At 39.0% G+C, this 22,893-nt stretch overlaps 1 protein-coding gene across 2 annotated transcripts in view; it reads left to right on the top strand.

Annotated features, from left to right (window-relative positions):
- LOC119743543 overlaps positions 1 to 22,893 on the top strand; it is a 47,852-nt gene that overhangs the window by 2,189 nt on the left and 22,770 nt on the right. For both annotated transcript variants that reach the window (XR_005273052.1, XM_038219969.1), the window contains exon 2: positions 16,359 to 16,460. Coding sequence is in view for 1 of the 2 variants with exons in the window: in XM_038219969.1 (XP_038075897.1) it covers positions 16,447 to 16,460 (14 nt within the window). In the remaining variant the exon portion in view is untranslated. The remainder of the gene's footprint in view (positions 1 to 16,358; positions 16,461 to 22,893) is intronic.

Consider the following 22,893-nt stretch of genomic DNA (forward strand, 5'->3'; position numbering starts at 1 on the left):
TGTGAAGCTCAGACCTTGCACCGACTTGCTGAATGAGGGCGTCTGACGTGACATCACCGTCGTTGTACGATCGAAGAAAAAAAAGTTGCGCTTAATCAACGACTGTTTCATGTAGTCATATGTGTCCCGCGCCAAAAGCCCACACTGTCAGATGGCGCGGGGCACATATGATTACATGAAACAGTCTTTGAGTAAGCGCAACTTGTTTTCTTCAATGGTGACTTCACACACGCGCGCGATGAATTATGCATCAGTCCAGACTATTTTTTATTTTTTTTTTAAATTACCGGTTGTTTGGAACAATTTAAGGGGTCTAATGGAATGTCATGAATGTGTGGATCTACATGTATCCAGGGTTACTGTCTTTCTCATTTGTATTCTCTTAATCAGTTTTTTGGGGGTCTTTTGTCCTCGCGAGGGCATGTACACTATAATGCTACTGTGAAGCCGTCACCAAAGTATGCCAAATCGGTGGAGCGTTTGTACGGAGGGTACCGTAGTTCAACGCTCCACTCAGTAGAGCTACGCTAGACCTAGCTTGAGTAACTCCAGCTGACATGCTCCATATTCATTTTACATGTGAATGAATATGGAGCATGTCAGCTGGAGTTACTCAAGCTATGCTAGACCCGTGAACGTGGCGTTGTATATAGCCACGTTCACGGGTCTAGGTCATGTAGGTTAGCGCATGGAGGAAGGAATTTAGCGTGCCTAAATGAATGATGTGCAAACCCGACCTGACCCTAAACCGACCTCGGGTCGAGTTGGGTCGGTTTGTCCATCTTTTCAGTCGGGTTGGGTCGGTTTCGGTTTTGCTTTTACATTTTCAGGTCGGGTCGGGCCGGGTCGGTTCAGCCATCTTTAAAAAAAAAACGAGATAAACTGAAATAAACCGAAATAAAACTAAACGGTTGAAAAATTCAGGCTAGCAATATTATTGACACTACAGTCATTGTGACGGCAGCCCATTGTGTGGTGTGGCCACCGAGCGCACTATCAAGTTCCCACGGTATTAATTTCTCCAGTCGGATGGGACTGACAGTGAAATAGATAGATTGTAACAGTTTTCATGATACCACGTAGTGACCATGCGTTTGTTTAATAAGCGGAGTTAGCCCTACTCTTGTTAACCCACTGAGTATGAGAGAGAGACGATGGTTTTGCAAAAGAATTCATGCCACGTGGATAGCTCCATGGTAAGGGCAGGCACAAAAAAGTGATCACTTTGTCCAATTCGTTTTTTTCCTTTTTTTTTTTTTTCGGGTCGGGTCGGTTCGGGTCGGTTTTACCTTATTTTTTGTCGGGTCGGGTCGGGTTGGTTTATATCTCAAATAATGTTTCGGGTCGGTTTGGCCTGGTCGACCCGACCCGATGCACATCATTAGCCTAAATTAAAGTTTGTTGTGTACGAACGACAACGGATTGTGCTCGGGGGATACTATATATTTTACGCAGTGTCAGCATTTTAGTCAATTAGACAACGTGCGCTTAAAAAATAATACGAATAGATTAGGGGAGCCTTAGCTCTCTCTTGAAATGACCAGTGTTAGATGTATTTTATCAACCAATGAAACAATGTGGAGGGGGAGATTGTGTGCACCCGCTTGGTATTGGGCAAATGATTCAGGTCCCATTTTCTTCCATTTAAAAAAAAATAAATTTGGCATTCTAGAAGTAGGTAAAAGAAGGAATGCTTTATCGTGAACGCAGGCAGTTATGGTTATTTAATTTGTTTATTTATTAATTTTTTTTATTCTTTTCCCACGTCCACACAATGTTTTCCCATTTCTGGAAAACAGGTTTAGAGGCATTTTGGGGTTAGGTTTATCCGTGGCAGAATGAAGAGAAACACTGAAGGGAATCATAGAAAAAAATTGGGTTGAAAGAGTTTTCACAGTTTGAGAAAATGATTTTTGTCACTGTTTTTTTCTTAACTACACGAAAGCAATGGAAAGTCCTCACAAGGTATGTAACGTAAACCTGTGTGGGGTGGGTGTGTGTGTGTGTCTGGACAAATCTTTCAGCCCGAAAACTTAAGAAATACTTAACATATGAACTTCAAATTTGGTTTGTGGATTGTTCTTGGTAATCCTAAGAAGCCTATTGCATTTGGTGCTGAAAGGTCAAGGGTCAAGGTCACAGTGGCTAAAGCAATAGAAATCTTGTCGGCGCGATAACTTGAGAAACACTTTACATGTGAACTTCACATTTGGTTTGTGGATTGTTCTTGGTAATCTTAAGAAGCCTAATGCATTTGGGGCCGAAAGGTCAAGGGTCAAGGTCACATTTGCTAAAACAAAAGAATTTTTCAGCGCGATAACTTGAGAAATACTTAACATGTGAACTTCAAATTTGGATTGTGGATTGTTCTTGGTAATCCTAAGAAGGCTATTGCATATGGGGCTGAAAGGTCAAGGGTCAAGGTCACAGTGGCTAAAACAAAAGAAATCTTGTATTTATTCTGAGATAATAGGGATTATAGTTCATACATTGTATAAAACCTACAGAAAACACTAATGATGTCAATGAACGTTCCATGTGAGCCAATTACATACATGTAAAGTTGATGTTAAAGAGTGGTGTTATGTCATGGAACAGTCACGGTGGTGGGGTGTTTGTGTTTGTAAACACACCTGACTTGTTTTTCTTCAGAGACAGCCTCTCTGAACAGTCCATTGATCATGTCTGCCAGGTTTGTATCCTTTTGCTTTGCCACATTGTTCCTTACTAGTGAACTTGTTGGCCATGTCCTTGAACATACTTGCAGGCTTGTCATTCTTCCTTGCTTTTTTCGGCTTCTCAGACGTGTTTGCATGTGAAGCTGCCTTGCTTGTGCTTGGCTTGTCAGGGTCATGCCCTGGCATGTTCAGCTTACGGAGCAGAACCAGTTCCTTGTGATTCTTCAACCACATGCTCCCCACCTTCGTCTTCATACTCATAACTGTTCTCCAGACTGGTCACTCTCTCTGCAAGGGTCCCTATGTTGTCTTTAATCTCAATGAGCATGTTCAAAATGGCTGCCAACTGTGCGCTATTGCCTTTGTTACTGCTGCATTCCGGCATATTTGAGCCGGGCGTGGCAGCTAGTGGCCTCACCACTACGAACAGCGTGTGTGTCTTGCAATCTTTTTGATTCAGTTGAATTACCAGAACTTTCTCTTCGTCTTTTCTCTGGAGGTTTGTTCTTCCCTACAAAGGTTTTCAGTGAAGGCGATGTTGAAGCCATTTCGGATAGGCATAAATCACACCACCTGTGATTTTTCACCAACTGGTCATTCTGTGTCAATTCAACACGATTTGGACCTGACCCTCACAGATTAAAACGATATTTGGTGTGATGATTGGCCTATATGAGAATCCCCCAGGACTTTTTATTTTGGTAAATTGGCTCGTTAGTTTTTGAGATACGGGTCAACAAACATTTGACTAATTAGCATGACCTCCGGACTTTAAGTAGTTGTATTTCAAAAACTATAGCACTTACGAAGCCAAGTTGTACATCATATTAAAGCTCTTTGGATGGCCTCCGTTTCATAAAATATAACCAAAATCATAGCATGAAGTGCAAAGAAAATGCATAACGAAATGACCTTTGACCTTAAATTACGAAATCAATATGCTTCACATTTCGTAAAATTTTTTTTTGTATTTCAAATGTAAGTTTATGATGTCAGCAACAATCTAAAAAAATTGGGATGGGCGCTCTTAAAGTTTTTAAGTTATGATTTTTTAAAGATAGCGGTAGCATGTCCAGGAAAAAAACTAATTAGCATATCTACACACGTACTGGTACTTCTACATACAGCAAGTGCACATTGACCTGTAAATACTTGTCCTTGACAGCCCTAATGTTATGTTTCAAATGTTTATATACAGCATCTTGCTAGCTCTAGAAAGTGGTGTAAGTGGTGGGGGCATGTGTCCCCCAGTGAATGTCCATATCCCCCCCGGACCCACCCCACCCCCCACCCCTCACCCCCCATCAGTGTGAACAGTTTGAGCTGGGTGTCACTATGTTGGTTGTTCATTGAATGTGATTAGAACTTGCCCATCTTACCGGTATTTTAAAAGCCAAAAAACTTCTGGTCTGGGAGCGGGGCACCAGGGTTGCCTTACATTTTTCAAGGGATATCGCACTTCAAAAATATATATAGGGCAATTGATATACATGTATGGGCCAAATAATAATAATAATATTCTAATATTGCGCCAAATCCTTCAAAATGACGATATATGAAATATGAAATGCTTTACAAATTACATATTTTTACACTAATATTATTAATAATAAAATAATATAAATACAAGCACATGTGGGTTACTCCATGAAGTTGGAATAATAGCTGATAATGCCGAAATTACTCTCTTTGTTATCAATTTGTAAAAAATTTAATCTTTCAAATCCTTCAAAGTAACATTTTCCTCAAAGGATATGATGTTACTTTTAAAAATAAAATCAAACTAGGACTGTATCTGCCCCCAAATAATTTTTATTGGGCAAAATGTGTGCAAAAACCACTAAAAATGTCAGTAAAAGTGTGACATTTAAATTAACAGAAACATGTGTTTTTATTGTTGTTGTTTTGTTGCAAAAATGCCCACTGATCAATCCTTTTAAGTAATTTACTATTAGATTACAGTCATATTCACCCATATCTATGCATAAAATTGTACAAAAGCTGCTCGTGTTGATATTACATGCATGTGAAAATTCTGTTACCTATGCTACATTTGGTGTCCGCACTTTTTGTGTCCTGTAGCATAGGTACTAAGGCATGCTATCTCCATACAGTACACTGTATCTGAAAGATTTTGATTTTATTATGTTCAACTCACTCCAAGTTGAGTTTTTAAAAAGTTGAATTCTCCAAACTTGCTGCTGTTTATAAGATGCAAGAAGAAAAAGTATCATTTTTTGAAATGGTGTCCATGTAGCATCGGTATTTTCAAACTAAAGAAACCCCTCAAGCTGAAATACCTCCACACATACTGACACATCTTAACCTTTGGTAAATAGTAATTGGATGGATATTCAAAATAAAACATGCTTTGCAAAATTGTTCTTCAGCAATGAAGATTTATGTTCCAAAATGTAGCGTGGTGTCCAGATGTAGCATAGGTAGAAAATGTAGCATAGGTAAGAGAGTATTCCTTTAGTTGTGAAGCTATGATTGTAGACAAATTATTTTTTTAATGTTAGAACCAAGAGAGTGGTTAATTACAATAAATTAATAACAATCAGATACAGATGAACTCTATTTTACATAAGGGTTTGCTCCTCTAAAGTGAAAATTGATAAATAGGACACGGTGTCCATGTAGCATAGGTATTGTTCCACACTCTATAATTCATACATACATCCAAATTATGTATCCAAAATTCAGCTTCTGTATTCGGTTTGCATGTCCACTGCCATAAAACATGATTTAGCCATTTTTTGCTTAATTTTCAGTTAATTACTGGATAAATTGTGCTGTTTTCTACCTATGCTACAGGACAAGGTGTCCATGTAGCATAGCTAAAATTGACACATTGTCAGCCATATTTCTCAGCACGACGAGCAAAGGCATACATTTTGAACATCATTTTAGAAAGGTGGTTCACTGACTGTGTCATTTAAGTCAAACTTTTACTCATAAATGCTATTTTAGATCTCTTCTAGCTGATTTGGTTACTTTTTCCAAACAAGCACAATTTTGTCAAAATTACACAAAAAGCCTCAATTTACAATGGGTTGTATCAACTTTTTTTGAGCATCTGCTGAACCATTTGTTTTTTCCTTTAATTATACCCTAAAAGTTAATCTTAAACAACAAGAAATCTGACAAATAACCTAACCCATTAAAAAATGTTCAGAGCAATTGTTTAGATTTGGTGTCCATGTAGCATAGGTATTTTGAATTTCCCATCATGAATGTAAAGATCAACCACAAATTCAGTTTTATGTTTTGGGGAAAAAGCATACTATTTCCTAAAAATATAGTAGTTGAGCTATCAAAAACAATATTCAGATCAACATTTGGGAACTTTGACCCAATGTCACACTTTTTGCCCGAACTTCATGGAGTTACCCATTTGCATTAAAACCATAGAACAAAACTAATCAAACAAAAGATGTTAAGGAAAAATGGCATATGAAGGACCTATAGAATGTAATGAATGATAAAAAGACAACAATTTAAGAAGGTGACAAGTACAACTAGAGGTACATTGTGCTCCGAGAGCAAGAACCTTAGTCGTCGATACCTGACGAAGGTCTATGAAAAAAAGGCAGTAAAATTGTGCAAATTTTATGAAAATCCGCATTCAACATCAAATCACAGCAATAGTGTTGTTTATTGGCCTCCGTACTCTTTATCCACGGCGGAGTATCGGGCAGAATACGCGGCTAGCTTTACGCAGGTGGCACTTTTTTCGTACGTTTCAAAAATGATAAACTTGGAATAACTCGACAACCAAATAAGTCAGGAATATGAAATTTTAGAATTAGAGATAGAAAAATACACTGAACAGGACTGCAAAGATTTAAAGTGTAAAACAACATTTTTAACTTTTTCATAAAATGACCCTTACTGACCGTTAGGTGACCACTGGCTAAATTCTGTGTACACCCTATATGAGGCATGGTCCAAAGATGTAACTGACCAAGTTTCACATTAATTCGGTCAAAACTGTGGGAGAGGAAGCATTTTTGTAGATTTTCATTAAATGACCACTAGTGACCATCAGATGACCATTGGCCAGATTTTATGAACGTGGTTAGGAAGGGCACGTGTCCAGGTTTCATTTGACCAAGTTTGTTTGAAATCAGCTGATTAGTTTATGAGTTATTGCCATTTTACAAATTTGATAAATTTTATCATGTGACCGCATTTGGTCACCTGATAACTGGAAAGAAGTTTCCCATAGACTTTGTACACAGAAATTTAGAAATAATTGTCGATTTTCAAAGGGCATTTTTGACTCTTTGCCAGTAATTCATTTGCACCAATCTTTGTCCAAGCAAAGACCCTAATTCAAACAACAGTGTGTAATGATGACGTCATGATGATGTCAGCTGTGTTTATTTATAGGGAATTAAATTGTGACACTTTTAATATTTAAAAATGCTTAAGAAATCAACCGTACGCGTCCACAGCATTCTGTTGGCAAGTGGTAGAGTAGGTTCAGGTCTTTATTTAATTCAGTGTGCATGAAATCAGGTGACCCTTACTTCCGGTCGAAAAAGGCCAAAACCGGAAGTGGCTCATTATTTAAAAGCGCCCTCTAGCAACAGGCTGAAAATTTTCAAAAATGTATTTTGAATAGATGTCCGTGGCGAAGTTTGTCGGAATCGCCTAAATATTGGTGTATATGATGACCTTGACTCACTTAAGATGTGTGCGAAGTTTTAGGTGTATGACGTCATCAGACCGGAAGTTCCGTTAAAAAGACCTTTCCTTTTTCAACAGATATAATCTTGAGTTGCCCATTAAATGATAGCGTAAACATTTGCCTCAATAGTGCCAAGTTCCTAGCTCGTCAAAATGTTCACACAGTTGACGCGGCGTCTGCAAAAAAAATACCCTTGCGCAAGTTGCGGCAGAGAGCTTTAAAACATGCACAAGACTTCCACATGTATAGCACGTACACGTGGCTTTGAAACGTCGTACAATCTACATTACGTCCCTTTATTCCCGCCAAAAGAGGGCAGTACATAACTTTAACGGTTGTACGAGCGCACAGGCTAGGCTGTGCAAGGCAGCGTAAAACAAGCGGCACAGCATAACACTTTTACGGGATCAAAAGTATAGCGCGTTACAAAACAAAATAACGGCACACCATATTAAGTGAATGGCCCACCATTTGCCAATCAGTAACTTTAACGATTGTACGGGCGCACAGGCTAAGCTATGCAAGGCATCGTTAGCCTGATAATACGGGATCAAAATAAGGACAGCGCGTCACCCAAAAAATATAGCGGCACACCGTAAAAAGTGAATGGCGCCCCCATTCGACAATCAGTAGACTTGTCTCAGTGATTTTTGTTCTGCTTTAGGGGAAGGGCAAACAGACAGATGTCGTTCTTTTCTTAGTATACATGTAGATACCAAATCAGAAGCCATGATGATGTCATAATGGGTCCCAGTGCATCATCTTAAAGGTGTACAGTCTGGAAGTCCTAAATCTATATGTATAATAAAAACAACAACAGCACATACAATAATAATGCATTCAAAACAGAAAAACATCACCTCAATTAAAAAATACATAATGCAGAAAAACAAATTTCAAAGCTGTTGCATAAAAAGTTTTTGTTAAACGAAATGACTGCACTAACTTATGTTATTGAAACTTCACACAATCATATTAGGCCTATTTATTCAAATGAGTAGGCCTACGTGCTCAGATGATTAGTTTTATTACACTCCAACCCGCTGCCCCCCCCCCCAAAGAAACAATCAGTTCAAAAAAATAGAAGACAAATTTCACTTATTTTTTATAAAGTATTTTATTGAAGAACAGGCTTGGTTGACGACTTGTTGGTTGCTGTCGCAAGGCAGACCCTAGCGCCGCCCTACTTAGACTGACATACAATGGACAACTCGAACACGTAAACCAAACGACCACAACTCAGATTTTACCATAGAGAAAGCAAACATAATTTAATAACAAATAATCAAAAATAAAAATTTACAACAAATCAAGAATTTAATACAATAAATTAATTAACAAGCTGGCTCTGTAGAATGAATGCCGAGTCAATGACTGCATGAACTGGCCCCTCAGTTGGTTGAACCCTGGGTTGAATTGAAGAGCAATCCCCATTGAAAGACGACCCCAAATCTGATTTTGAATCTTGAACTCCACACCCCGTAAAACTTGATACAGGAACCCCCTGAAAATATGAATTAACATTCGATTGTTTTAACAAACACTCGACCCTAATATGTGTCAATTCAGTTCCTGACACAAACATCAAAACCCTCAGCTTACACAATTGTTTTCCTGAGAGAAACTTATAAAAATTTATACTTGATTATCATTTTGTCTCATTTGGTTTGATCATGGAAAACACAATTGATAGGTTTTACACAAAAACGATAAAAATGCAGTTTTATCTTGATAATTAAAATTACTCACAGAGCTTTAGGTTTTCCTACTATGTTCCCTATGGTCTGGCATTCCCGAGAGAATCATGCTGCGAGCCCGTGGATCGGCGAGCCTTGTACGTCCGTTTTCTGCGAACCACTCCCCGCAAAGGGTACCCAAAATCGCCCGGCGCTTCTAACTTGATGAACTTGGCGAGAGCTGTGACCCCTGGCCACCAAGTTGTTCCTCAGTATCTGTGTATGGCGGGAGAAATCGGAATCATTAGAACAAATTCTTCTGAGTTTGAGTGCCTGGCTAAACGCTATGCCAGTTTTGCAGTGCCTGGGGTGACAGCTGGAGGAGTGGAGGTACTGGTGGGTGTCTGTGAGTTTGGAATACAGGTCAGTGGTTAGTGAGTTGCCTTGCTTGCGGACGGTGACATCCAGAAAGTGGGTTTGGTGAGCCGAGAACTCCGATGTGAATTTGATGGTTCTGTGGAAGGAATTGATGTGGTTAGTGAAGGTCAAGAGACTGTCCTCATCACTGGTCCAGATGAAAAAAACATCAATATATCTCCACCAGATCCAAGGGCGACATGGGGCCGAGGCAAGAATGCGTTCTTCGAGGTCACCCACAATCAAACTAAAACTGAATGTGTTCGTACAAACATAAAGATGAACAGTTGTACACTGCCAGTTGTATTTTACACGTAGCATGTACTTGTATCATCATAAATACAAATTGAACATGATTATGTTCCACAACACTGATACATTCAACTTCAGACAGCCCCCCCCCCCAAAAAAAATATATATAGCGTAATATGTTTACCTTCACAATGAAAAACAATTTCAATTACTTGCTGCTTATTTTCAAAATTGTCCAAATCAATCACAAAAAAATGTAGTAATTTCGAGATCTTCTCCCTGATTCTTGTGACCGCAAATGAGCTATAGTAATTACCTTTAGTCCAAATTCACAAACACTATCGATAAGATTTCTGTTCGTTGTGACACCAACTTCTATATGGAAGTCAATATCGTGTCACCGTAACATAATTCATTGTAATTAAACACAAAGAAAAGTCATGATGACGCCATCATCAAATTCTACATGGATTTGTGGCATTTTAAAGGTCATTGCCACAAAGAAAATCAACACGCTAAATTCAAAATTCTTGCTGTAAAGGGTTTGTCGGGTCAGACATTTGCACAAATGGGAATTTAATTTTTAAAACACACATTTTTAGGAAAGGTCCCATCTTCATGAAACATGGTGAAGGTAGATAATATTATTAATATGCATCTCCCAATCAAATGGCGTCACAATCACGTCATCAGTTCATGCTTTATTATTTGTTTCGTTTTTTTATATTTCATTCAACTCACACAATTTGACATTGTCTTTGTTCAGATCAACTTCACACGGCACTAAATCACTTTTAATATTGGGCACTGACTACACTCGTATCATCACGTCATCATGGGCCGCAAGCTTTATGAACTTTGAAAAAAAAAAAAAAAAATTAAAATGACTGCATATATATTGGCAAAAAAAAGCATAAAGTCATACAAAAATAATTCGCGGAAAAGCCCTGTGTTCTGTTTTCAAACAGACATAGATTTCTAGTTTCCCTTTTCTTTTTATTCTAAACCAAATCCCAAAGACTTTGTACACGGTTTATTAACCGCGCCACTTTTGACCTAAAACAAACTCGTATTCTGATGAAACTTACAATATATAACTACCCCATAGTGAGCTTGTGTCCTGAAGAGACGTCACGATTACGTCATAATGGGTCACGTGACGTCATCTTAAACATGCAAACTTTAAGACCCTATAGGCCCTATCTAAAGACCTATATTAAAGTCCGATTGGGTTGAAACTTGGTATGTAGGTTGACCGGGATGTGTTATAGGTAAAAACTGAGGTGACGTCATCATGATGTCATCGTGTGATTTTATATCTATTTTTGAAGTTTTGGACCTTGAAGCCATATCTCACGTACGCAAAATGCTAAATTCAAAATTCTTTTTGTATTATGTTTGTTAGGTAACAGGTACATTTACAAAATTGTAAAAATTGTGTGACGTCATTATGACGTCATCACAAATGCGATTTTTTAGAACACATATAAAGGAATGTCCAATCGTCATGAAACTTTGTGGGTGGGTAGATAATACTATAGTACTAGTACACGAAATTTGAAATAACGTCACGATGAGGTCATAATCAAGCCATCCGCTTATGTTTTATGAATTTATGATTTTCTACGATTTGTTTTTATTTAACACTGTTTTTGATCTGATCGACCCAAATTTGTTGCAGACCAAGACAACATTAACATATTTTCATTTTCTAAAACAAAGTTGCATTCGGGTGGCATTATAATCAGATTTGTGTTGTAATTTGTATAGTTTTCCAAGCCACATAGACTTTGATACGAAGCAGTGTTTTGGAACGTATGTACAAATGATATGATATACATGTACCGGTTGTGCGTACAATAATTGCGCGGGTCATTTGTCAACGTAAAGCAGTATTCTCTGCATTTTCCCGTGCCCCGTACATATGCCATATGTGCGTTTCGAATGTATGTGTACATGTTGTGTGGGTGAAAGTGATCTGACTGTTAAGTACATACGTATATGACGCGTGAAAGTTTTCAATGCGCGCATAATGATCTGCCTTGCATGCTTTATACACGTAAATGTTGCAAACAATTGGGTCGGGTCACGGGTATGGTGATATAGTCTGTGTTCAAGGCTGATGCCGTGATGAATTCTAACTCAATTGAGAGCATACGGCCAATTCGCATGCATGCAATTTGGTTGTGTCACGATTGAATTTTGTGACAGCTAGTCTTATTTCAAGCCTTGTAATTACAATTGTCAAAGCTGTTGCAAAAAGTGTGTTTGTTTAACAAAATAATAATTACAATAACTTGTGTGATTGAAACTTCACACAATCATATTTAATCGATTGAGTACGTGCTCAGATGATTAGTCTCATTTAAAGGCTAACCATTTTGCATTGCATTCAATTTGGTTTATCGACGAAGTGAATTCCTTTAGGTAACCGGGAACATCACATATTGAAACTTCAATACTCAATTCAAAATTCAGCAAAATATGACATAAAATGCACTTTCAACTTTGTGAGTCAAATTAATTTTAAATTTTAGAAAATAATTTACATAATTTACATAAACAGTTATATAAACCAGACTTGTATGACTCGTGACTCGGACTCAGACTTGAGTCCGACTCAAGTCACATTTTTAATGACTCGGACTCAGACTCGATTCACTTTGACTTATGACTCGGACTCGGGGCTCAAACACGGACTTGGACTCGAACTGACTTGTGACTCGATGGAAAATACCGCACTGCACACGCGCACATACGTAAGTCGATCGTTTTCTTTACTGTGCAATACATGTACAGGGCGCTGATGCGGTGCGTGCGTGGCCGTGGCCGGTTACCCATATATTGATTAAAGAAATCAATGTACCGAAACCTGTACCCTGCCGTCCGCACGTAATACTGCATTGGTGCAAGATTGATAACGTAAGGTACCAGACTTTTCTTGTCAGACGTCCTGTCGTTCACACGTGTATTGCTTTCGCATCGTGATAACGCGATATGAATAGTCTGCTGATCTGCCCGTTTCGGTAACGTTACATGCAAGTTGCAACGTAGATTATGATGGCATCCACTCCAAAAATTGTCAATTTTGGGTATCTTAACTTCAAGAGAAATGCCAATGGAAGATCAAGTGCAGAATGCAACTTCTGCAAGAGGAAAATAGAGGAGAAACCCGGCACTACGTCAAACTTCAATCGCCACCTTTCACATACGTGCATCCTAACAAGTAGCCTAGGTTTTCCCTTGCCTCGTACCGTGTTATGTCGTGGCTGACGTACATGTAGGCCTATATCAAAGGTGACTCTGAATCTCTGAATTCCCTAAAATGTACGTTTTTCCAATACAATGTTAGAGGTGACTCATGACTCGGACTTGGACTCAACCTTTGTGACTCGTGACTCGGACTCGACCTGGAGGACTCGGGACTCGGACTTGGACTCGATGTTTCGTGACTCGAATACAAGTCTGATATAAACTCATGAAAAAAAATTATTATACGGAAAAGCCATATGTTCTGTTCTTGAACAGACATACCTCTAGTTTTTTCTTCTTTTTGATCTTTTTGGGTCCACCCCAGATCCCATTGACTTTGTACACGTTTTTGTTGTGACCCACTTTTGACCTAAAACAAAGTCCTATTCCAATGAAACTTATCTCAGGTAAAGACCCTATAGTGAAGTTGTGTCTCGAAGAGTGACGTCATGATTACATCATCGTGGGTCACGTGACGTCCTTACAAACGTGCATATTTTGAAGGTCTATATCAACAGAACTGTAAGTCCGATTGGGTTGAAACTCGGTATGTTGGTAGACCGGGATGTGTTATAGGTAAAAATTGAGGTGATGTCACGATGACGTCATCGTGCGATTTAATATATAATTTCAAATTTTTTTTTAGCTTTAAGCCATATCTCACGAACGCAACATGTAAAATTGAAAATGCTTTTTTTTATTATGTTTCTTTATAGGTAACATGTGTTTGCCCAACATTTAGAAAAAAGTGTGATGTCATGATGACGTCATAAAAAATGCCATTTTTGAAAACACATATAAGGGAAGGCCCAATCGTCATGAAACTTGGTGGATAGGTAGATGGTGTCATAAGTATGCAAAATCTGAAATGACGTCACCATGACGTCATTGGTTGATTTTTTATGATTTTTTAAATATTGAAATTTGTATTACTCTAACAAAATTTTACACTTTCTTTCATGGGATTGACTTCAAACTTGGTGCACATCAAGACCACAATGAAACATGTGCACTGACAAGTGTTGATAGACCGGGATGTGTTATAGGTAAATATTGAGGTGACATCACGATGACGACATCGTGCAATTTAATATAATTTTTTGAATTTTTTGATCTTTAAGCCAATCTCATGAACGCAAAATGCAAAATTGCAAGTTCCTTTTTGTATTATGTATGTTAGGTAATATGTGTATGCCAAAAATTTAGAAAAAAGTGAGACGTCACGATGACGTCTTCAAAAATGCCATTTTTCAAAACACATAGGAAAGGCCCAATCGTCATAAAACTTTGTGAATAGGTAGATGGTCTCACAAGTATGCAAAATCTGAAATGACGTCACCATGACGTAATTGGTTGATTTTTTATGATTTTTTTAAATATTAAAATTTTTATTACATTTACAAAATTGTACACTTTGTTTCATTGGATTAATGTCAAACTTGGTGCACATCAAGACCACAATAGAAATATTTGCATTGACAGGTGTTGTTACGATGAAGTCATCATGGGACACGTGACGTCATCAAAAATGTGCATATTTTGAAGTCTTATATCTACAGAACAGTAAATCTGATTGGGTTGAAACTTGGTATATAGTTAGACCGGGTTGTGTTATGGGTAAAAATTGAGATGACGTCATGCTGACGTAATCATGTGATTTTATATGAATTTTTGAATGTTTGGACCTTTAAGCTGTATCTCACCAACGCAACATGTAAAATTTAAAAATCCTTTTGAAGTTGGTTTGTCAGGTAATTTAGGTATATGCACAATTTAAAAAAAAATGTGTGACGTCACGATGACATCATCAAAAATGCAAGTTTCCCAAACGCATGCATAACAGAAGTTCCCCTTGTCATGAAACTTTGTGGATAGGTAGAAAATGTCACAAGTATGCAAAATTTGAAATGTTGTCACCATGATGTCATCAGTTGATATTCTATTATTTTCTTAATATTTAAGATTTTATTCCGCTTACAAAATTTTACACTTTCTTTCATGGGATTGATGTCAAACTTGGTGCACATCAAGACTACAAAACATGTGCATTGACAAGTGATGTTACGATGACGTCATAGTGGGACATGTGACGTCGATCATGTTAAAAGTTGTATATTTTAAAGTCCTGTGGAGAAGTTAGTTCCCTAACTATGGTACATGTATGCTTTTGCATATGGACACACAAAAAAGAAATACGGAAAAGCCCTATTTTCTGTTCATCGAACAGACATAGCTCTAGTTATTATTATGTGCTAGGACAACATAGTTTTCCCTCCAGCTCTGAATATCAAATCCTGATAAGCATTGGAGCTGGAGTTTCTCAAGCTAGTTTTACCGTACATCATTAGGTCTACTGTACCTATGATCGAGCCGTAAACGTAAGGGGTCTAACAACATCATGCAATGATGTATATTACTAGCTTAAGAAACTCCAATGCCTATTGAGAATTTGACATTTAGAGCTGGAGGTCAATCAACTTTGTAGCCAGCGGTTGAAAAAAGGCGTTTTTAAAAGACTATTTTCAAGTGGAGGCCAAATTTGCCTGAGGGATGGGGATTTTGTCATTTCAAAAGTGACAATCCCCACATCTTGGGTGGGGCAGCCTGGGGGAGGGGTTTGGAAACAATTAATGGGCGAATTAGCCAAATGCAGATGAGACTAAACTTTAATAGGGCATACTCAATACCATGCAGCAATCATTAACAAAGCAAATGGTCAACTTGCAAGAGAAAAATACCGACAAAATTGTTTTTTTAAATTGATGATTTAGGTGGCTTTTCAGAGGCCATTTTTTTTCACAGTCTCCACCCTTATTTTTTTGACTGGTGGCTTTGATCTCCAGCTCTAAATGTCAAATTCCTGATAAGTGTTGGAACTGGAGTATTGGAACTGGAGTTTCTCAAGCTAGTATAAATACGCCCATAGGTTTGACGATCATTTAGTTACGGGCCCGGTTCCCTATAAGAGAACCAAATCCACTTTTAATTTATTTGACTTGCAAAACTAGTTGGCAACATTAAGAACATGCAGGTATGTCATTGATAGAGTGCAGGTTTTTAAATTTTTGAGGGAAATTTAGGAGTAAATTGATGATGACAACGACAAAAGGCAACACAAAAATAAAGACGGCGATCACTGCTATGTACGCTTACCCAGCTTGGGAAACCCCAGCTCCAATGCTTATTGCGAATCAACATGTACAGCTGGGGCAACAACTCTTCTTTTTTCCCCCCCAGAGGTTGGAAAATTGCGGAGGCTGTGAAAAATAGTCCCTATTGGTCCTTTTCCCTCATTATCCCATGGCATTATTTTCCACACTTTTTGTATCACCTTTCCATGTTTCTGTTTCATACACATGCTAACTTTATGAATTTCAATATTTACAGGTACCAGATCGTTGTCTTCTTGTGTATGCACCATTTCTTCTGTCGGAGACATTGAGGGGAAACCTTGAACAGCCTTTTGCAAGTCAACATGCCACAAAAACAGTATGTATTCCTGTTACACTTTCAAGAACTTAAACCTTACATGTAAATCACCTGGTCAGAATATACCTCCAACAATTTGTGTCACATAACATTGATATGAATAATTCCATGATTCTATCTGCATTACATGTTACCTTCATCTTTGTACAAGTTTTGGCTTTATTTGTTTATGTTAAACATACTAAGCATACCATCTACATGTAAATTCCTGGGCCCAATTTCGTAGCATGTCGTAACAGTTCATCCAAAAAGCTGTGCCAAGTAGAATATCATGCTGCTGCCTAAGTACTACCTAAAGGCGTGGAGGTGCACATGGCTGTATGCGCATGGAGATTTCTATTGTTACCCGGCTGATTTAAGCACCTTTCCCTCTTTGTCAAGCATGCTTTTGCTGTGCTTACTGCTTACAGTCTAGATGAAATAGATGGGGGCTCGGTAAGCACAAAATCAGCTGTTAAGCAGCACTGTGAAATTGGGCCCAGGTTGTTGCTAATCTATACCATAGCTGCCAACTGTTACTAATTTTTCGTAATTATTACGAACAAGCTGGTTTACCCGATCATAGATCGGGTAGGGCGTAGTGTTGGGGATGAAAATGTGGGGAGTTAAATGTAAATGGGGGATATAGTTGGTGAGACATGCAGTTAAAGAATAGCAATTTCTGTGGTGTGATCTGAGGCAATTTCTGATCACTAAAACCAATTTGAGCGAAAGATCATCTGTGAAAGTTTTGAGTTTTGAGTAATTGAATCAGCTACTGTACATGTATTCTGAGCAATAGAATCATTATTGTAGGCTACAACATTTTTATTCGGGGAAGAAAAAGTGGGGGGGGGGGAGACCAAACATTGTCCCCCCTCAAAATGTGTGTGTGTGTGTGTGGGGGGGGGGGGGGTCCCCTGTCCCCCGTCGATTTACGCACATGATAATTATGTACCATGGCAACTGTCTGTAAATGTTGCCGTTGGTCTGTTAAATTGGCTTTTTGTGAGGCAGTCGCATTTGGAAAACGTAGTGAAAAGGTTACTGTAGTACACAGGCGAAGGCTGGTTGTACAGTTTGACAATAAATCATAATGCAATAAAACGTGAAGGTGTCATTTAAAATGAAAATGTTGAGTGTTACCAAAAAATTACAAACGGTCTGAATCATGGAGGAAGGTCATAATTAAGTTTCAGTATTGGACTCTTCAACAAACGTAAACTTGAACTTCTTACAATTTGCGAGACCGTCTGCGATTCAACTTTTATTCAAGTTGGTTCAACCATCTATATATAAGAGCAAGTTTTACTCGGCCTCCGAGAAATGTTTGCTTCTGAAAGGATCCGAGACCGCGGCGATCCTTCGTTGACCCAAAACAGGCCCCCGAAATTATAACACGACACTGAATTATACCATGGAGGAATTCTTATTCCTCCATGATTATACGTGGCGGGCAGCGAACTCACAACGCTCAGCCTTGGTGGTGGAAGCATGGAGCTGTAAACACATTATGGAAGCAACAGCACTCTATCACGTCACATGCTTGCGCTTCAAATAGCGAGCACCGTAGACCCAACCTCGTTTCCAGGGTGTGGAGCAGGCTGCAGTACGCGTTGCCATCGACAGTTTTGCATAGCCCGGAAATACTACGCAGTGTAGACTTTCGATTGGTCAGACCGCGCAAGGCATACTTATTGTGTAGTCCTTCTGAGTATTCGTTGCACTCGGCGCAGGGGCGGCAAGCGAAGCATATGAAAGAATAGGGGCACTCGGTGGCCACGCACCATGGAGAAAAAATATTTTACCAAGGTCACCCCATCTACAATTTGATGAACGCTTTTGCAGAACGGCTGAGTAGAACACGTAAACGAAACCCCTACGTTGACCTCGCTGACCTCGCACAGTCTAGACTCGCAGAAAAGCCAGCACAGGGGGCGGCCAGGCAGTCAACGTGAAAGCGCACACGACGGAAAATTCCTGTGCAAAATGCAGTCATGAGAAATAGACGAAAAGGATCGCCGGTCCGTACGGGAAATCAGGACGATCCGAAGTGTCCGACCCGGCGGAAGACACCCTCCGTATTTTTCCACGGACGTGGAGCGATTTTGGCGCCGCGGGAGCCCGCGGTCTCGGATCCTTTCATGAGCAAACATCGTCTCGGAGGCCGAGTTAAACTCTCTCTTATATATATAGATTGTTTGTTAAATTACGAAAATACGATTTGCCACTAAAACATTACGAATTTCCCATTTTCTACCTAATGGAAAAAAAAATACTTGTAAATTATCGTTTTTGACCGAAAACTTCTGGCGAAATGTCGCGATAATGGATGGACTGGTGACAAGTCTAATAAGAATGCAGTCAAGCACCTGATAGACATCAATGCAGTGTGCGCAGTGGAGTACTTGAGGACCAGACTAAAACTATTTTTCAATGGTGTGTCATTTGTGTGCATCTCGTGGATGTGTGGTTGTGTGTACTGTATGTGAGTACTTTTCAGTGACGATCGTGAGCACATTTGGTCGCTTTTTGCCGGGTTGAGACCCATCAGTGCGACAATTTAATCATGGAATTTAATAAGAGTATGGTTGGAATAATTGGTATTACAGTTTGAGTTTGTCACAACATCCAGAAAAGATAAATCAGCATGCGTTTGCAAGGTATGTTGGCGGGATATTTCTATTGCATACGGTCATGACGGTGGCCCTAAATCATTGTGTGTAAAAACATTGATACGAACTCGAAACTCCACATCAATAGCATGCATCTCCAAAAAAATATGCGCATATTTTATTATTGTTATTATTTATTTGACTCCAACAAACAAATACAGACATAAAAAAAAAATAATAAAAAAAAAAAAAAAATTAATTTTTTTTTTTTTAATTATCTTTTGGCCTACATTACATTATTATTCACAAGAAGAAGGGTATGCACATGTATGTGTACATGTAAACCATGTACCTGTACTCGATGTTGGTAAAGCTTTTGATAAAACGAGCAGTTGAAAATGACCGCGCGGGTTGATTACTAATTGGGATTCTGAAATGTTGGCAGCTATGCTATACACTTGCAGGCTTGTGGCCGTTGTGTGCAAACTTAAAAGTGCATCAATTCAAACAATAGTCAGTTGGTTTCTGGTCATAGAATCATCTCACTTACCTTCTTTGAAAGTCTCAGGAATTATATATAAGGGAATAAATATGTGCTTTGGAGGTGTTAAACACTATGTTTCAGGGTCTGGAATGCTGATAATTACCCAAGGCGAAGCAATCATCAGCATTCCAGACTCCAACCATTCTTAAATATATTGTTTATATTGACCAAGCACATATTTATTCCCATTCATAAATACCTTTTCGGTCAAAACATCTAAACTTTTCAGTCCAAAAGTCAAAATAAGTCAAAAAAATAAAATTTTACTTTCTGTTTTTCAAAACACCCCTGAAGCTAGATAAGGCCAAAAACAAAAAGTCTCCGGTTTCTGGTATGGAGCTTGTCCAAAAAGTGGTGCGGTGACGCGGCTTTTTTTTTTTTTACCTGACTTTTTTGCTTCAAATGTCAGCTGATGAATGCAAATGGTGCCCGACTAAACTGAGTGAAAATATATGGGAGTCCAGAGAGGCCAAATAAAGCTTATTCTCGATCATAACCCCATCTAAAAACACGTTAAAATTGTGCAGCAGCAGGATTCCAGTCAAACCAGTGAGTTTGGCGGTTTTGAGACATCATCTTTCATTGAAAAAAAAACTTTTTCATTTTGCTGACGCGCATGGCTACGGCGACGCGCGCGCATACCAGAAACCGGAGACTTTTTTTTGGGGGCCTAATGGAGTGTCCCAGGGGCAATTCCAGGGGAGCGTGGGGGTGCCCGCCCCCACCCCCTTTTTCTTCAGAAAAAAAAAACCCCAAGATGTTCTCCCTGTGTACAAACGCGCGTATCAGCCCGATATGCTGGAATTACACACTGTTTACAAAAGCCATTCTGTCATCTTGGCATACTAAATGTTGATGAAAAAGCCTATATTTCTGGTGCATTTGTGATCAAAGTTCACTGAAGCCTTGCCGCTCTACCTGTACCCGTATACGATGTTCAGTGCGGCATACCGGTAGCATGGCAGTGCAGTGCGCAGTGCCATCGCCATTCACTGATTCCCACTGCAGAATCAAAGCTATGATGTTAGGACCTGAACCAGTGACTACAACCTTGCTATGACCTACATAATACATTGCTTGGCGGGATGAATTTGGATCATATAAAATACCAAACGCAAACATCGATGGAGAAAGAGAATTTCTTTAAATTAAATCCAAGAATGTGATCTCTCTTTTCCGTGTACAATGTAGGCCTATGTATTTTCCATTAAAATGTATTATAACGAGATTGTTTCGCTCATATATATTGTAATGAAAATAGCCCTTCATCATTACCTTCCTCCCCACCTTCTATTTTTGGTTTAGCCTGCCCTTCTCATCCATCACACCCCCTGAGCTGAGTGTGTATCAGTCCAGCCAGGCATGCAGCATCTTATTTGCATAATTGCTATTGTTAACCCCACGTGCATGGAATTTGAACTAGCTATGTGTGCTTCAGTCTGCTGGGTGCTGCCCTAGGGATAGGTTGTCTGTGGAGGGCTGTGCAGGTTTTGCCTGGGCGTGGCAAGGAAAGGCCTTGATGTAATGACTATGTAAGTTGTAGTGCATGACAACTTAATTAAATCCCCCCTGGGTTGGGAGTAGAGTTATGGTGCTTTTACCATAAGCTACCCCACTCACACTGACCATCACCGAGCCCCGCCCTTTGTATTTTCTCAGAATTAATTGTTTTCCTTTCATTTATTTCTACAACAAATTCCTTTATTCTAACTTTAATAAAAGAATTTAAATCGTAGTTGCCCCTAAAATTAGAAGTAATTAATAATAATTAGTAGAAATAAGTAGACGGATCCAATCTTTCTTAATAAATTTATTTACTTGAAGCCCAAACATCTTCTCTCTACCAAGTTATTTGTTTGTCTCGCTGCGGCACCTGACCACGCTACAATATACTTGATACACCATTAGTGTGTTTCTGCAAAATGTTCGGCCACAGCACGTGGGTTCTTTGCCGGGCCCACTACACATACACGGTGCAGGTGTACACACTGATGTGCTGTTTGCGCAAGGCCCAAGGCGCGTGATATATCAGACAGGTCTCTGGAGTGCTCTGAAATGTGCAAAACTAAATCAGGCCAACTTTACTCACAATTTAGCCAGCAAATTTCTCCAAAATTCCACTGGGGCAAAGAAAATGTCCTCAGTATTTCACCAACCAAGTTTGTAGACTCAATTCAATTTTTAAAGGAGACTTTTCTTCAATATTTTGCACATGAGAGGGAAGTCAAGTGATTTCAAAATGGGGCTAAACACTAGACTGGTACATGTACAAATCAATCCAACCATGGTCCAACTATTTGAAAAGACTGACCTCTTGATTCAGTGTCAATAGTCTGGTGGCTTGACTATGGAGAAATGTGTAGTAAATTGAGACTAGTTCCCGATTCATGCCACATTTTTCTTAAATTCTTTTGGCACGGTTGATTGATGCAGTACTGAAGCTTTGTTGAACTGGTTGTTTTAGATGCCAGTCTATTTTCTTGTTTTGCATGTTTTCAATACCTTAAGTTTTGGGACTCTCATACACAGTATCGAGAGTCCCAAATTTTCGGACTAGTGATATATAGCCACTGCTGGCTGGCGGCTGACGGTGACTTTTTTTTGTTGAGCATAATGGCATGGACGACTTAAATTCTCCATTATTTTTAGGAAACATCCACCTTATATATTTTCTTATTAGTTGAGGCAAGTTTTATTAAGCCAGTCTCGAAAACTCAGTTTCGTGATGCGAATAAAAATTATCCAGGCATACAATATGCCTCCATGATTCCTTGTATTTTACGCTCCATTCATTCAATCAGCACACAATTCTTTTTGACGAAATTAAAACAATCCCAACCTACCGACCCAACCTAAATTTGTTTGTGTGAAATGTCTATTCTTTTTTTATTTTTTAAAAATATTATAAATCTCCTCAGAATTTTGAGGAAAAATCCACCACAAAGATCCCCAGATGTGCTCTAAAATGCACCAGAGAGCTTCTAAAGTTTCAATTTTTTTTGAAAACCACGCCATGGCTTTGCAAGTTAGTGTATTATGAAAAAACTTTTCCCACACTCCCACAGGTTTGAAAAAATTCACACCCTTTGCAAAATCCTGCATCCGCCCCTGTGTCCAGCTCGCGAGTAAGACGTAAACAACTCCTTTTATGGAGATTGACGCATGTTCACGGGTACTGCGGGATGAAGCGCAGATGACTATGAAATACTGGCTCACTGGTACCCGTAGTATTGCCCATGACTACATGTACGTGTTATGGTGGCCCACAACTGTCACGGCAAAAGCAAATTCGCCA

The sequence above is a fragment of the Patiria miniata genome, unplaced genomic scaffold (assembly GCF_015706575.1).
Source record: "Patiria miniata isolate m_02_andy unplaced genomic scaffold, ASM1570657v1 HiC_scaffold_11, whole genome shotgun sequence".
Lineage (NCBI taxonomy): Eukaryota > Metazoa > Echinodermata > Asteroidea > Valvatida > Asterinidae > Patiria > Patiria miniata.